Source organism: Castor canadensis, chromosome 14, assembly GCF_047511655.1.
Source record: "Castor canadensis chromosome 14, mCasCan1.hap1v2, whole genome shotgun sequence".
NCBI lineage: Eukaryota > Metazoa > Chordata > Mammalia > Rodentia > Castoridae > Castor > Castor canadensis.
In genome coordinates this window covers 73345223-73363121 of record NC_133399.1, presented here as the reverse complement: position 1 = coordinate 73363121, position 17899 = coordinate 73345223, and the positions used below count along the sequence as shown (strand labels likewise).

Sequence of the window (17899 nt, the reverse complement as noted above, 5' to 3'; positions counted from 1 at the left end):
GACCATAAATTGGTTAAGTGTTCTCTGAAGCCTTGCTATTCAAAGTGTGGTCCACAAACTAGTATCTGCAACATATGAGTCTGTTAATGAAGAAATCAGATAGGTATGGTAGTGTATGGCCTGTGATCTCAGCACTTGAGAGGCTACAGCAGGAAGACTGTGAGAGTGAGTCCATCTGGGCTACACAGTGAAACCCTATTTCAAAAATGAAAAAAGGAAAAACACAAACAAAAAAACCCAAACCAAAACCAGACTCTCTCTCAGATTCCTTTCAGACCAACTGAATCAGAATCTGCACTTGAAACAGGATTTCTAAGGAATTTTATATGAAACATTAAAAGTTTAAGGAGCCTTGCCATTGACAAACTCCAATTTTCTAGCTGAAAGAGAGAATGTTGGGATTTAAAAAAAAAAGTTAGCTTTTCTTCATTTATTCGTATTACAAAACTTTTGTCAGGGGAAGGTATTAGGGAATAAAAACTTATAAGGTTATCTTGTAAGACCACCATTAAGAGCCTCTCTCAAAATTGCCATTATCAAATCCCAGCACTTGGGAGGCTGAGGCAAAAGTTGTATTAGTGAGAGATAATCTCAAAAAAAGCCATGTACTTAAATGTTTCTGGTGGCACTAAGACTAATCATGGAGAAAGTATAGTATTTGTCTGAATGGTTTCAGATCACCTGTTAAATAAACTAGCTCCACTTAAACCTTTTTAACTATTAAAAATATTTCAAGAAAGATTATGTGCATGCTAAGAAAAATATCCTTGTTCAAATTTGCTTGTTTATCCATCAGATTCTTCACATGGGGGTAGGGGTGAGAATCAAGGACTTAGGATACCGGAATCCCTGAAATGTAAAGTCATCCATAGTTTTCATCAGATTTTTTTTAAGAGTTCCACACTTCAAAAATGGTGTTTGTGTTTGATACTGCCAATGTTTTCAAGTGTATTTTTTACTACAGGATTTCCTTGGGCTTTTACTGTATCTGTATGTATTGTGAACTTCCAAGAGAGGGCGTTGTAGTCATACAGTGATTTTGAAAACTTTTCTGAGTACAAGCTTAGAAAACTTTGTTCTTAAATACCAAATACCATCTCCTTAAACGCCAAACAGCCTTTCAAGGCCACTGTCAAAGTATTTCTTGCAAACCTGAATAAGAATCTTTTAGATACAATATTCCAGATTTTAGCTAATAAAACTATTTTTAATGTAGTACTAATACTAGACTTCAATAAATTCTTTAAAAAACCAGAAAGTGTATTTTTAAAAAGTATACATGTACACAGCAATACTAAAAAGAGAACTTTAATATGGTAATACCATATTCAATAAAATATGGATTTAACTCCTGAAGGACTAAACACAACTCTGTGCTTTACATGAATTCCAATGTATTTAGAATTAGAAGCCCAAACTTCTTTAAATGAATCAATCAAGAATCTAAGGAGAAGTCACGACTCAGAGTTGGATGCCAGACCACACAAAACATTGACAGACAGAAAAGAGTAAAACTTGGACATTTTGGCAAGCTTTCAGTAACTTACAAAATATGGAGAGCATCTGCTGAGTTCATAAGAATCATACATACATAAAAAATAAGAAGCACAAAAAAAAGAATGAATGCCAAGTTTAAAAATACCTCTATTAGCTGGGCACCAGTGGCTCACGCCTGTAATCTTAGCTATTTGGGAGGCTGAGATCAGGAGGATTATAGTTCAAAGCCACCCAGGCAAAGAGTTAGCAAGATCCCATCTCTAAAAAAAAATAACCAGAGCAAACTATACTGGAGGTATGGCTCAAATGGTAAAGTATCTGCTTTCCAAGTGAAAATGCTGAGTTCAAATCTCAGTTCCACCAAAAAAAAAAAAAAAAAATCTACAGTCACCCTATTTGAAATACTTTATTTAAAAAAAGTATGAAATTACTAAAACTAACTGAAGTGTATCTGAATAGTGCCTGCACAACTACCCATACTGAAATATATTAACCTGCCAGAGAAAGGTTACCAACATATGCTGATCAACAGTCAACAAATTTCAATACTTACCAGTATTTTTAACTCTGCTTTTCAGCTGTGTAGAATTCCTCTTCTTACTCTTTGATTTGGGAGTTTTGTCTTTAGAAGCCAGGCTGGCCTGTGCAGATGCTTTTCTTGTTTTAAATGTTTTAGTTACTGTTGTTGGGTCTACTGGATCAGGCATACTGCTAAAGCTTTCTAATGATTCTTCATCAAACTGGCGTCTTCTCCTGCTTGTATCTAATTGATTTTTGCAGTTACTATTTGTAGTTTTCTCTACAGACACTGCGAATCCAGTCTTGATAAATGGTTTCTCTACATCCCCATCTTGGTCATATAACCACGGTGTCTTACTGTTTTCTACCTCCTCTTCAGGCTGTTTTTGATTCCTTACCAATGAAAACAACATTTTACAAATCACAATTATAGATTTCTTTGTATTGAAAATTCCAGATAGAGTTTACTAAGGAATTTATTTAGGTAAATAAAATTATCAACTGGCTATAAGAACATGAATTAAATGTGGAAATACTACATATTGCAAATTACTTGAAATTTTAATTTTGGATCCTTCTCACTACACCACGTTACTGGCAAAAGCTCTAAACGAAGTTGGAGGAACAGTTGTAAAAGAGCTATAGGAACAGATTTGGAAACATATATGCATCCGCTATGTCTAAAGACAGTTTAAACAGAACTCTGATTTGTGGAAACAATCAGGCATTCAGCTAATGATATATTTCTCTACTTGCATACAGTATAGTTCTATTAGCCTAATAGCTTTTCTCAAAGTTTGTCTGCTGAATGCAGGCATCCCTTAATATATAATAGGAATTCTCTGGTCATCTAAGTTTGCGGAAAAAATAAGCAAAACAAGATTAAATAGGTCTGTAGGATTTCTCAGAATTTTTAATATGCCGAAATATTTCATAAGTATTTTGCAGTGATAATGAGCAAGAAGTTCACAACTTATTGTCATAGAACCTAGCATGGACAACAAGTATTCCAAAGAATAGTTTGGGAGACATTGACCTATAGGGTAAGGCAAGGATTAGAAACCTGTAACTTACATATTGCAAATTACTATAACTTACAGGACAAATTCAGCTGCTACCTGTTTTTATATGGCCTGTGAACTAGGAATTTTTTTTAAAAATTTATTTTATTTTTGAGGTACTAGGGTTTGAACTCAGGGCTTCACCCTTGCTATGCAGATGCTCTATCTCATGAGCCATGTTCTCAAGCCCTTCTTGCAATTTGTTTTTTTGTTTATTTGTTTTCTTTTGGGCTATTCTGAGGTTTGGACTCAGGAACTCACACTTCTAGGCAGGAGCTCTACCACTTGAACCACTATGCCAGCCCTTCCAGACCTTTTTGATCTGGTTATTTTGGAGACAGGGTCTCAATTTTGTCCAGGCTGGCCTGGACCATGATCCTCCTGTTTTACACTTCCTACAGGGGTGGGATGACAGGCACACACCACCAAGCTTTTTTTCTGCTGAAAAGGATCTTGCAAACTTTTACCCAGGCTGTCCTGGAACCTCGATCTTCCTGATCTCTGCCTCTCACATAAATTAGGACGACAGGTGCATGCCACCATGCCCAGTTATTGGCTGAGATGAAGTCTCACAAACTTTTTCTTGCCCAGACTAGTCTCAAACTGTGATCCTCCCATGATTTATTTTTTCTTTTGTGGTACTGGGGTTTGGATCAGTCTTATACTTGCTAGGCAGGTGCTCTATCACTTGGGCCATTCTGCCAACCCTTCAGCCTCCCAAGTAGCTAGAATTATAGGCGTGAGCCACTGGCACCCTGCTGGTTTTTATATTATTTTCAACACATGAAAATTACATGAAATTCAAATTTCAGTGCCCACTAATAAAATATTTCTAGAATACAGCCATGCTTGCAGATATAGTCTATGGCTGCTTTTGTGTAAAAGTGACACAGAAAAATGGCCATGATAAACAGTACAAAGCCTAAAAATGTTTACTACCTAGCACTAAACTGCTAAAGACTACAAGGTTCTGTCTAACTTATCTCTAGGCATCTAACTCGGGGAACCAAGGATAGTTGGGATTTTGGAAGATAGGTCTATCTAATCTAAAATAGGTTAAATATCTAAAGATATCCAGCTTTGTCCTAAAAACCATATACTTAATACAAAGCTAGAATAATTTTAACATCAAGTATATAAAAAACACTGATTACTAATGAAGTACAAAATTTATAGTCAGAAGCAAATTCTAACTGAATTCACTCAAGTTTTGAATAAATGTTTATTGTGATGAAGATTCATTCCGCTATCTTTCTGAATGGCAACTGCACTAAACACCGTGTGTTAGGATTCTGAAAGAATACTTTAATAGAAAATCATGAAATTTAGTAAGAAATAATGGACAGGACAGTTAATAAAAGGGGTCAACAACGGTATGGTGGTTAACCATAGCATTATTAGATGTGACTACAAGTTAAATCTAAGATTTATTTGGTTACTCAATAAAAAGAAAGGATCCCCAAAAGTTCATAATTTAACAATTAAATCGTGCTAAATGTTAATTTATGACTCTGCGATATATGCTCAATCATAAAGCTAAAAGATGTAATGTGAATTGTATATTTCTAAAAGACACTGATAGAAAATTATGTAGAGATTTCCAACAAAATAATAGGCTCAACTGATATCTAATTATTTCATCCTTCTAAAGTTTTCCTGAAGTAAATAGCATAGCACATAGGCCATATGATTTCCAACAGCTGGATATCAAAATAATTTTCTGGATTAATGAAAATTGTAAAAAACATTATTTACATAGCGACAAAAATGCCTACAGAATGACTGACCTGAGGCAATCTTACTACTCTTTCATATTATTTGTGTCAGAAACTGTATTTGGGGGAGATACAACATATACATATATATATAAAAGAGAAAACAAAATCTTAACTATGACAGGTACCATGTAATGTCAAAGCTTCTCAGACAAAGGTTGTTTTTATAGCCTAATAGTACTGAATATTGTATTTGAATGGTCTTTACAAACTAATTCTAATCAAAAGTTATAAATCAAATAAATGGACCATCACTTAACAACCATCTTCTAGCAGTTAATACCAATTTCCAGCGCTAAGTCAGTGAACTCTGAACACTTATAACCTTAAAAGACAGGTATCAAATCAAGGACAAAAAACACTCTTTGGTTCAGGTCATAACCTTCCAAACTGAATCTCACAGAATAACCTGAGCTTCTCCTAGACAAAAGCTACCAGCAGGTATATAACTGAAATATCTGGTAAGACATAAAAGTTTCGTATTTCCGAGCAATCACATTACGTATAATTATACACAATCACAAAAGTGAGTGCTAAAAGCAAATAATAATACCTTTGCTTTTCCGCTCCAACAGAGGAACTGCTTTCAAATGGTTTTGGAAAGGCCATATATTCTGTTTTCCCTGAAGGGTTCTGGGCTAATGGATGCTGCTGTTCAGTAGGTGTAGAAATATTCTGAGAAAAATCTCCAAAATTAGAAGGAAATAAAGGGCTGAAATTCATACCTAATAAATAAAAGCGAAAGGTAAGACAACAATAAAATGTCTTAGCCTTAAAATATTAAGAGTTGTAATTAAATGTGCTGGTCAACCTACCAAAACAAAAATTACAAATTTAATAAAACTAATGTTCATTTATCTAGTCACTATTTATAGCTCAGCATGCTACATTTTGGAATTTGTGATACAAAGATGAATAATGATTCCACCTTTAAGAACTCTTTAAGTTATAAATAATAGCACCTGATATTTACCAAATTATTTGTGTGAGACTCAATTGTAGGTACATGATAAACTACTTAATACTCAAAATAACACTATAAAATATTATACTCATTTTACCACTGATAAAATAGGCTTAAATATCAAATGTCTAATAAAAGAAGAGCTGGTTAGATCTCAGGGATGCATAACTCCCAAGCTTCTTTTTCATTCCACTTGAAGAGGGAAAGGAGAGTATTATTAAATACCAAATAGTTACACAAAGCTGATTTTCATTCCATTTCACTTTAACTGGGAAAATAGAATATGATTAAATACTTATCAAATAGTGTTATGTATCAAAGATATTTGCATGGGGCTATTGCAACTTGGGGAGGAAGGGATAAATAAGGCTTCACAAATTGAAACTAGTTTATGAAGAATACACAGCCTTTGTACAGGGATGACATGGGTTTGAAGAATATTATGGTGAAAACAAATAGCACCTGCAACTTCTCATTTGTTACTCAGAAGCCTACTCAAGGAGGCCAGGGTGGTGGCTTATACCTACAATCCCAGCTACTTTGGAGGTAGAGATTGACAAGCGTGTGATTTGAGGCCAGCAAAGGAAAAAACATTATCAAGACTATGCAAAGCATAGTTGTATACTCCTGTAATCCTAGCTATGCAGAAGGAGGATTTAAGTTCCAGGCTGGCCAGGGCAAAAAAAAAAGTGAGAACCTATTTGAAAAATAACCTAAAGCAAAAGGGCTGGAGGTATGGTTCAAGTGGTAGAGTACTTGCCTAGCAACCCCACCCCCAAAAGGCTACTCAAATAATGTTAGCTGCTAATATTGACCATCAAGAACTAAAAAACCTTGTTCAATTTTTAATGCCACTGTCTTGAAAGTCCTGATTAAAAAAATACCTTGTGATATATGGATACCATACACATATACTCATTTATATACCATATACATATATTCACAAAGCCCTCTCTACAGTCCCTACTTTAACAAACATCTTCAACTTCTCCTTCATGATTTACTTTTTATAACTGGTCACTTAACATATTCATGCTACTCCTGTCTTTTCAACTACCCTTTGTCTTTATCACTATTGCCAATACCTTAGGTTGGCTACTATTCCTTCCCTAACATTACTAAAAATTCTTCTAGCCATCAGTTATACTTTTAGCGCCTTCCCTCCAATTGCTCAAACACTATTCCCCAGTAAAATTTTTCTAAAACATAAATCTCGTATTATCCCATTGCTCAAAGTCCTACAATGGCCCTATTTTAACTGCAAAATAACATCTACACTCTTTTTTGCACATCACAAAAGGCCTGTTCTACTCTTCAATCTCATCAATCACTCCTCATCTGCCTTGGCTCTAAACAACAGTCACCCTTCACCGTCCCTAAATTTCCTAAGTGATGAATTATTCCATTGCTTTGTAACTCTTAAGTGATTCCATTGATTAGAAAGCCCTTTCCCTTTTAATCTTTTAGGAGATAAATAATATTTAGAATAGAATACTATTCTTTAGCTTAAATATCACCTTTTCTAAAACTAATCTGCTAACACTCCCTGAATGTTTACACCACTTCCATAGCATCCATGCGCTGGTATAAGCATTTATTAATACTTTTAGCTTCCTGATTAAATTGTGAATTTATTCAAGATTTAGTCTCACTCATCTTTGAATATCACTAACTTATATAGGGCTTAGCTTATTATGAGCACACAGAAAAAAAAAAAAATCCTCATTAAAAGCCTAAGCTAAGAGTACTCCCCAACAAGATAAGGTACTTCTCTAGAAGAATACTGTCTTATTTGTCCTTACTCTCCTGATGATCACATGGTGCCTGGTGTACAGCAGCCACTGAATGGGTCAATTCCCTTTCCCCTTAATAAACAGCTGAAGCAAGGATTCATAAGTAATTTGCTTAACTTTGTTAGCGACCATATTATTAAGTTTCACTATAAGAAACAATACACAAAAAGCTTGTAACTTTCCTTGCAAATATTTACTACCACTCCGATATATGTTTAAAATCCAACAAATTATAATTTCAAACATTTTACATTCATTTATTTTCCCTTCAGGTTTTCAGTCACTTGCCTGGTGCAAATGATGAAAAGTTAGTAAATCCAGGCAGGTTGAACAGATTTACAGGCTGTGTTGGAAAGCTGAAAGGACAAAATAGACTGGGAGAAGAGGGATGTGATGCACTACTGCCTCTTTCTTTGCTTCTAGGTTTTTCGGGATGCTGATTTTGTTGGTGCATAAGATCATTCAGCATTTGTTTCAACCTACAAAAAATTTAAAAAGTCAGTAATTTAAATTCAGTTATATTACCATCTACATAAAGTATATTAAGAAAGAATGTATGTAAGAAATTATTCAATAGCACTCAGACTAGACTGAAACTTACTACAACAAATATTTGTTTGCTCTGCTAGATTAATTCAGTAACAGCCTTTGTAACAAAAACTGAACTTAGTACTTCTATCAGATAATAGGTATAACATAAGAAATGAATTTGTTTATGACATTATTATGGTATAACTTACACACTATGTAGTTTATCCAATGTAAGTATACAAATCAGTAATATGAAATTCTACACATATCAAATCCACAATATTAACAGATTAATGGATTACCTCTATTTTCAGACAATAGAGAATATCTGAATATGTAATTTAGCTCAAGCCCCTTTTTTGTAGTAGGTAACTGTAAAACTCTCCCTCAATTTTAGCGTTTTTCTACACACACTCAAGTTTTAAAAAACTGATTACCTCTGAACATTATTCTGTTGCCATGTTAGCTGTGTGTAGCACTGGTTCAGCTGGTGCATTATTAGGTGTACTTGAGGAGATGCCACATTGCTTGGCATGACACTGTAAGGGCCCGTGAGAAGAGTTTGTAGCAAACATGATAGAGTCTATTAAGAAAAATTTTGGTAATAGTTAAGAAAAATTTGTATTGCTTCAAAACTAATGCAAATAAAATTTTATTTCAAAGTAAATTTTACCTGCTGGTCTTGCATCAAAGTCTGACAAATACTGACACTGAAATCAAGTTGTTTCTTTAGCTGATTAATTTGTTCTTGCCATTGTTCTTTCTCTTCTATGTAAGACAGCTCTGACACCCATCGAAGATTTTCTTGCCGTTGCATGCTGATATTCTGTTGTCTTGTCTTGGCTAAAGGACGATAATTTCCATCTGCTGAAATGGGGCGATTGTTCTTCCACCTATCGCAAGATTTAGAGCCTTAAAATCATCCTATGTAATAGTTTTAAACCTGAAATCTTAAGTTTATGGGCCAATATTCTCTTTAAGTTCAAAGAAGTTAAAGATTTCTAGTCTTGTGCAATTATTGTTTTTTATTGCTTTCCAGATTTTCTCATTTACATTTTACACAGAAGAATCCATTTAATTCTGTATTTGGCAAAACTGAAATATTTTTGTATCATAAGCACTTTTCCATTTGTCATGCTTTAAGTTTAGGCACAGTATTTCATCAAGCGGCACTATTGTATGTACTCAACCATTTCTATTCATGACAATGTGCTCATTACTAGAAATAACAGTGAAGTTGGTATATTTTCTAATGTGTTTTAAGACAGGGTCTCACAATGTTGCCCAGGCTGGTCTCCAATTCCAGCCTCAACTGATCCTCCCACTTTAGCTTCCTGAAATACCTGGGACTAAGGCATGCACCACTGCACCTGGTAATGCAGTTAGTATCTTTGTTAACAGACCTTTTTCACTACCTACAATTTTTCACTTTTCCTTAGTTTCCCAAACAGGAGCACAGATAAAAGCTTAGGTATGAATCTTGATTCAGTCTAGCTGGGATCTACTGCAGTAACACCCTTGTCATATAAAAAGATGTATCTATGTCTACACGAGTGGCACCAGTGGTAGAATGCCTGCCTAACAAGAACAAGGCCTTGAGTTAAAAGAAACAAAAAAACCCCCAAATAATCTTTATCTCTACATTCTGGTATAGAGCTCCTAAAGCCCCTGAATCTCCTGAGTGAAAAATTATCTTTAGTTATTCATAAGAAGCCCCTATCAAGCATATCTGAGTTTATACTAATAAGAAGGCCCTATGTAACTTCAAGATGGGGAGAGAGGCCATTAAAGGAAAAACCAACCAAGTCATTACAGAGTAACTACTTTTAGACTCAACCTCTGACCTCAGGAAAGGAAAAAGGACCAGAGACTGAATCCAAGAACCAACAGTCAATGATTAATTCATCATGACTATGTACTGAGACTTCTGCAAAACCTCTAAATAATTAGTTCAGAGACCTTCCAGTTTGGTAAGTGCATCAAAGTGCTGGACAGTGGTGCAGAGAGGGCATGAAAGCTCTGCATAGCTTTCCATACTATACATTGCCCCTTGCATCTCTTCCACTTTACTGCTCCTGAATTAAGATACTTTATAAGACACTGGATAAATACAAAGAATTATTTTCCTGAGTTCTGCAAGTTGTTCTAGGAAATCATCAAATCTAAACAGGAATTGTGAGAATCTGCCTCCAAATCTGGCAACACCTGGGGCGTTTGGATTGGAAATGAGGATACTCTTATGGGATTGAGCCTCTTAACTTGTGAAGCCTACACTAACTTTGAGCAGTTAGTACCATAAATGGACTGATTTTAGGAGACGTGGCTAGTTTGCTTGGAGAACTGCTTTGTGCCAGTCAGAAAGACCTGAGACACTTAAAAGTCAAGCCAAAAAATTAATACTGAAACTAACCTATTTTTAGTTTCCTTTACATTATAGGAGTTATGACTCAAACCATTAGGAGGATACACAGGAAAGTTATCATTTGAGCTAGCATCTTGCTCTTCTTCCTCTTCTTCATCTGTCCGAACAATTCCGTCAGAAAGGTAACCATCTTCATCTCCTTCTTCATCAAGTGCACACTGAGTAGAACCTCCCCAAGTAGCCATTGTTCTAGTGATTAAAACATGTTATGAAATACCATTTTTGAGATAAGCTAAATACTTTTAAATATCTATTATGTGCCAGAGATTATATGAAACATATTTACACATATGTGTACGTAAAATTTTATTTAATCATAGTAACTTTATGAAATAAATGTCACTCTCCTGATTGCTGTTACACAGAATGTTTAGTTTGTCTTTCATAAAACAATTCTTCAAAGAAATTAAAGTAATAATAATATTCCCTGGGACTTTTCCCCCCTAAGTTAAACATCCCTCAACTTTTCCTTGAGAGAGAGTTCTCTACCTCAGTGCTGTCCACCAGAACTCTCTGCAATAGTGGTCATGATCTCCCTTTGTGCTACTCTATGCAGTAGATGCTAGGTACACATGGCTACTGAGTGCTCAAAATTTTGTTGATAAGTAGCTTCCAATATCTACTGGTTGCCATATTAAGAACATACAATCTAGACCAATGGTTCTGAAACCAGCTCATCAAAACTACCTGAAGAACTTTTTAAAAAAACAGATGTTACGCACTGCCCCAACCAAAAAACCGAATAGATGTGTAGTAGCCAGAACAGAACAAAAATATTATATAGTTTGATCAATAAAATGCATATTGGGATTCCAAAAAACAGGAAAAGTTCAAAGAGGAAAAGAGCACAATATTCTAGAAATGCCATCTGAGGATACAAAAAGGTACGGTTGCAATAAATATGATTTAAAAATTTTAGATCTAAATATTACCATCTATTTAAGTAATTAATTCATCTTACAGACAGACCAACTCTTACATATACCCTGAATATGGAAATTTCAAACTTAAATCTTAAAAACTACTTTATACAATGAAAAAAAAATTTTTTTTGGTGGTAATGGGGTTTGAACTCAGAGCCTACACCTTGAGCCACTCCACCAGTTGTTTAATGTTTTTTCTGAGATAGGGTCTCACGAACTATCTGCCCAGTCTGGCTTCAAACCACCGTCCTCCTGATCTCTGCCTCCTGAGTAAGTTAAGATTACCAGTGTCCAGCTATGTTTTAAGATCCTTAGGAACTTTACAAATAATGATGCACCATTCAATTTTAAGAAAAAGCTTACCTGTGGTCCCATAGAAAAAAACATAAATCAAATTTTTTTCATTCTATAATCTTAAATTTAATTAATAAGACTTTCTGACACTGGAAAAATCTATCACCAGTTATCAAGTATTACAGTAAATGAAAAAATAGAGAACACTGATGCTATGAGAAGTCAGAATAGAAAACGGCTGGATTCAGTTAAACTGAGTCACAAATTGGTACTTAAATACTAGCTTCAATAAAACAGCCAATTTGTGCGATGGTATAAAGAGAAAATGAGGCTGTCTTGCCTATAGGTTTTAAGTAAGTAGTATTTTAAAAAGGATTTAAACAACTCTCTTACTTTTCTGTTCTACTTTGTTGAGGAGTACACAAGTTCTCAGATTCGTCACTTCTCAAGGATACAGCCACTGGAGATGCAGTGTCAGCTAGACCTTGTCTCCTCTGATGTTCAGCCATCAGAGCTTCCAGCTGTTTTCTTCTCTGTCGCAGCTCTTCCCTTAACATTTCATGTCTTCGCATGTCTGACCACAACTATTGTTTTAAAAGTTGGAATCAAGTAAATATTTGGCTTTACTGTAGCCTTAAAGAATATTGTCAGAACAACAAAGTTCTCTATTTTCATTCTAAGACATCCATGCAAGTTAAAATAATATTTTAGTGAAAAGAAAAAGGCAATCATTCTTAATATAAGCAAGTAGCACTCAAATACACTTCTGAACAATGTAGAAAAGTTAAGATATTTCCTGCAAATCATATAAATAAAACGTTGAGAATAGGTACAACTACAATGATTTGTTTTTGCTGCAAGTACTGTCTCATATTTGCTAATAAAAAAAAAAGCATGATTATTTGGAAACAATCTCAGCATAATTATTTTTTTGGAAAAAATTAGTTTATTGATCCAACAGAAAGATACAAAACACACTACCATTTAAAAACATGTTTCACATAGATCATTTGCCTTGTATGAACAAGACTTGAGGTTCTACCCTCAGTACCACAAAAAAAAAAAAAAAAAAAAAAAAAAGGTTTTCACAGATTTTCAGTTTCCTTTCTTAAGATGTGACTTAAGACCAACTCAAGAACCATACCTCATTATCTACTACTGAGGAATCTTCAGGCTCAAAAACAGATTTGCTTGTACTGGTCTCATTCTCATTAACAGTTGGGGTTGAAGTAACAGCCGGCAGGTATTTTTTTGTGGGACAATTACCCACACTGGCAGCTGATAGCTAAAAAAGGAATTAGCAAAAACTATTATGAAGCATTAAAGCAATTATATTTATTTCATAAAAGCAGTTATTTTACTTCTCCAGAGTTCTACCACCATAAAGTTATTACCAGACCCCAACTGCCATTATCACCCAAAGATGACATTAAGAAAATAAATATGAAAAAATGCTAAAGATGAATAGTAATAATACTTGGGAATAACAGAGGCAATACAGACCAAATGTTACCGGAGAAATTTTGTATACTTTACCCAACTCTCCCACATATTCCTCAAGACATTATTTAGATTGGAAATAGTGGACAAAAGAATAAGTGGAAAAAGTAAGAGTTTAGAAAATAAGGTTATATTAGAAACATGTAACTGGACATGTTTCTCTTTCTTAAGAAAAACAAAATGTAACTAAAGAATAAAGTTGGGCTGACTGTGTGGCTCAAGTGGCAGAGTAACTGCCTAATAAGTGAAAGGTCCTAAGTTCAAATTCCAGTAATGTAAAAGAAAAGCATAAAACTAACCAATACATTTTAGGAAGATCTCAAAAAAGAATTATTATTCCATTTCCACTTTATTCTGACACCTGATTATCTGACATAGCTAAAGTTAGCATTATTCAGTTTGAATATGTTGAAACCCATATTCATAATATGGGTTTCAAAACCCCATATTTTAGAGTGCTATTTAATAACCAAAGCATGTAATTATGTGAACTATACATAATTATTTTCCTTAGATAATTTATGACTTAGAAGTTTTATTATGCAATTCTAGGTGAACAAAAATGGAAATGCTGGTCCATAATTGCAAGTTTAACCCAAATGTTTTCACTCGTAAGTACTCACACTCTTTATCAATGGCTAGTTAGCCCAGTAAGTATGGAAGTAATCAGTTAATTCCTATATGCCTTTTTTTCATAGTGTAAAAGCATGTATGTATCTCCAATCCATTTCATTACTTTATCCATTTCATAAAACACAAAATTAGTAGATACAAATTTGTTCTTAGTACTAGTAAAATACAAAGATTACTTTCAGCTGACATTAGATTTTCACTTTTTCCAGATAAACTGAAAAAAATAATGAGATTCATAATTACCTGCAGGTCAGGACAGGCCTTTTGCAACGCTTGAATTTTCTCTTGAATCTCAATCAGTTTCTTTCTTTCTTCCTGCAGTTGTTTTAGCTCTCTTTGTTGTTGTTGTAGTTTAGCTTCATAAAATTTCTCTCTATAAGTAAATTGACATTGTATTTGTGGAATACAATAAAATACAGCAGAATTAAGCAAAACATAACACAGAACTCAGCCAAGTAACTTCTCTGTAACATTCACTAAATTTTCATCATGAAAGCAAAAGTTTGCCATACCTTGCCTTTTCATTTACTCCAGCATCTTTCTGTGTTTTATTGGCATTTCCTCTTGCATTATTTGAATTTTGTTTAGTGTCTTCTTCTGCTGGGTAGAAATCACCCAAATTTGATGTATTGGCACAAGTAACTCCTTGAGCTGCATCATCATCCTAAAACAGCATAATTACAATTATCTTGCTATCTAAAGACATTATCCAATTCACACCTTAGTAAATATACTAAGTATATTTGCTAAAGCTACATAACACAAAATAGTTATTAGAGAAAGCACATAATTTTTACAGAAAACTGAAGTCCATCATCTGTGAGTGGCAAGAAACAAAGTACTAAAACTAAAATGAGCACATTTAAAATTAATTGTTGATGGCTTTATAAGAAAATTAAATATTAATGGCCTTATAAGAAAATGGAGATTTATAGCTACTAATTTTGTGTTTTATTCTAAGTTGTCAATTACTCAGTGCTATGGTTTGAGTGTGCTCCCCAAGGGTTCATGCACTGAAATTTAAACCCCATTATAAGGTATTAAGAGGGTGGAAATTTAATCCCATTAATGGTGATTAGAGGTGGGGTCTATAGGAAGTGATTTAGGATTAGATAGGGTCATCAGGGTGAAGCCCCAATAGCTGAATACTGATGGCTTTCTAAGAAAAGAGAGAGACTCTAAAGGATATGGATATACACATACATCCTTGTCTCTTGCCATGTGATGCCCTACACAGCCTTGGGATTTTGTCAGGCAGAAGGCCATCACCAGATATGGACCCTTAAACCTCTCTGTGAGCTAAATAATCTTATTTTCTTTATGAAGTTATTCAGTCTGATGTTTTCCATTATAGTGATGCAGAACAGACTAAAACACCTATTAATAATAAAAATTAGATTGCCTTTTCTTGATAGATGAGCTATCAAAGAATAGCTTTCTACACAGTAAGAAAATTAAAAATATCCCATTGGAGTTGGAAACTCTTAATCAATATCCACTGTTACTGGATTGTAGTGAGCTTTCTCGCAGCTCTGTTCCTCCTGACCTAACTGTGGGCAACTGAAGATGCAGAAAGGACAAACGAAAGAAGACAGAGCTGCAGAAAGTTGGGGCCAGGTGTGCTGGGTGCTTGGATGGAGATGCACAACAGCCTTGTTGCTTCTTTTCTCTATTAACTCTTCTTTTACTTTGCTTCTTATCCCTGTTCTTTAAAACCTTACTTCTTTTCTATTCTTTAAAGCCTTTCTTCTTTTCTTTAAAGTCTCTTTCTTAGACTTGTACTGTCTCATGTTTTCTTTAATCTCTCTTAAAGTCCTGGCCCTCACACTTGCACTGTCCCATGTTCTCTTTTGCTTTTCTTCAGCATAGCTTTTCTAAAGCCTATGTATAAAGTTCTTGGTGCAGAAAGCTCTCTGGTGGGGACATACAACAGCCAGCAGCAGCAGCATCAGTGACAGCCTCACAAGCAGCCTACAGGCAGCCAATCAAACTTCTCTATCAATCAATCAAAACCCCATCCTTCAGTAAGTCTTTTATATCCAGTGGTAAACAAGGAGGTGGAGTAACAGTTCTCAGCGAGGGGCATGACACTGTAAAAAGAGGAACCTCAGTTTCTACTTCTTTCTCTGAATGTAAACAACTTGAGAAAAGCAGCTGTGATACATTTTGCCTCTAGCTCTCTTCTTCAAATGGGGCCATGCCAAACTCAGCCTGCTGATTATTGGTCACAGCTGTGCTTCTGTCATGTTCTCATGGGCTTCTCATAATCCACTCCCCACACTTGGATACAAAATAAAAAGTGGAAAAACTAAAGTATGAGAAATTAACGCAAAACAAAGCTGCCTAAAAATTTCAGGTGGTAGTATGAGAAGGCCTGAAAACTGAAACAATAAACTACTGCACTTAAAAAAAAACCTGAGAAAGTAAGTGACTAGAAAGCATTATCATTTTTAACATACACTGCCTCACACAACCTAAGGAACTAAAAGAGAGATCTGAAGGCTTATAAGATACTTGAGGTTTCTTAAGTGCTTTAATTGTCCACTGGTAATCTAAACAAGAAAGATTAACAGCTACACCTACTGATAACTACTTAACTTTTTAGATTTTCTCCTATGTCCCTTGGAACACGACTATTTAAAATGGAAAAGTGGACAATCTTAAATATAAAACTTGAGAGTTTTAGATCATTCCTGCAAGAAGGCCTTTAATCCCCCAGGGTTTTAGTTTTATTTCTTATATATGTATTTCAGGTCTTAGAATACTGAACACTCCCTAAAATAAAACCTGCCATTTAATATAAGCCTGAAATTAGGCTGATTCATCTGTAAGTCAATAACCTATTCATAATTACTGATCTATATTCCAATTTGGAGCTGTACATCTAAAAAAAAATCTTAAAGGAAAAATGGTAAATTATTCAAGAGAGCATAATCTGTTATTATTATTTACTTTAGAAGCTGTTTTGGTTTTTTCAAATGGTCACACAGTTATATGATCAGAACTCAAGAAAGTAAACACAACATTCAGAAAAGACTTTCCCATTCCTATCTTCCAAATGATTCCATTCTTCATAGGCAACATCACAAGTTTAGGTGTCCTTCCAGATGCACCTTGAATATGTAAGCAAAAGTAAGTATATGTGTGCACATATACCTCTACATGTGTTCATACATGCCAGCATGTTTTCACATGCATGTGTTTACATGTTATTTGTACTTATGCACATGTTAACATGTGTTTATGCAATCTTTTCCTTAACAGCTCTTCTAATAGGGGAAATCTGGAAAAGCCAAAAAGCTAATACTACTAATGGTCACATGAGATGTAGTAAATCAGTATAGTAAAATGTCAGCAAAGGTATTGGGAAATGGACTTTCAAACATCACTGCTTAGAATATTAATGAGCAGTCATTCTGGAGAGCAATTAAACAGTGTCTACTAAAATTAAGATGTACATAAACGCTAACACAGTAATTCCAAATTTTCATATCTAATCTAGAAAAACACAATACACAAAGACGCTTGTATAAAAATGTTCATTGGAATACTATTTCTAAATAGTGAAAAATTAGAATCCATACAAGGAAACAGAAGCAGGATGTTAGATTAACTAAATTTAAGGTCCAATGACACTTTAGAAAACTAGCACAGTTAAAATGTGTTACAAGTACTATACACACACACACGTATATATGTAGTATTTATCTATATTTTACAATCGTTTACCTGTATAATTATATTGTATTTCATAATTGTTTATATAGTTATATAAAACAGTATATGCTGACTCAAAAATTTCTTCAGGACATTACACAGTAAGGGGAAAAAGCAAGCTATAATAGCATATCATATAATATATAAAACACAAAAGAAAATGTCATGTATTTTTTAATAGGCACATATTAAGGTATGTAAATATACAGAAAAGGGGCTAACAAAACAAAACAAAATTTGTAAATCTCTGTGAAAAAGTGATGAATGGAG

General features: G+C 34.4%; 1 protein-coding gene across 17 annotated transcripts in view; it reads right to left on the bottom strand.

Annotated features, from left to right (window-relative positions):
• The window catches only part of Pcm1 (pericentriolar material 1), an 86819-nt gene that overhangs the window by 36053 nt on the left and 32867 nt on the right, over positions 1 to 17899 (bottom strand). For all 17 annotated transcript variants that reach the window (XM_074054766.1, XM_074054765.1, XM_074054771.1 and 14 more), the window contains 10 exons: positions 14425 to 14576; positions 14156 to 14285; positions 12924 to 13064; positions 12173 to 12363; positions 10551 to 10751; positions 8814 to 9033; positions 8578 to 8723; positions 7898 to 8088; positions 5406 to 5577; positions 2051 to 2409 (listed from right to left, as the gene is read on the bottom strand). In XM_074054766.1, the coding sequence (XP_073910867.1) occupies positions 2051 to 2409; positions 5406 to 5577; positions 7898 to 8088; positions 8578 to 8723; positions 8814 to 9033; positions 10551 to 10751; positions 12173 to 12363; positions 12924 to 13064; positions 14156 to 14285; positions 14425 to 14576 (1903 nt within the window). The remainder of the gene's footprint in view (positions 1 to 2050; positions 2410 to 5405; positions 5578 to 7897; positions 8089 to 8577; positions 8724 to 8813; positions 9034 to 10550; positions 10752 to 12172; positions 12364 to 12923; positions 13065 to 14155; positions 14286 to 14424; positions 14577 to 17899) is intronic.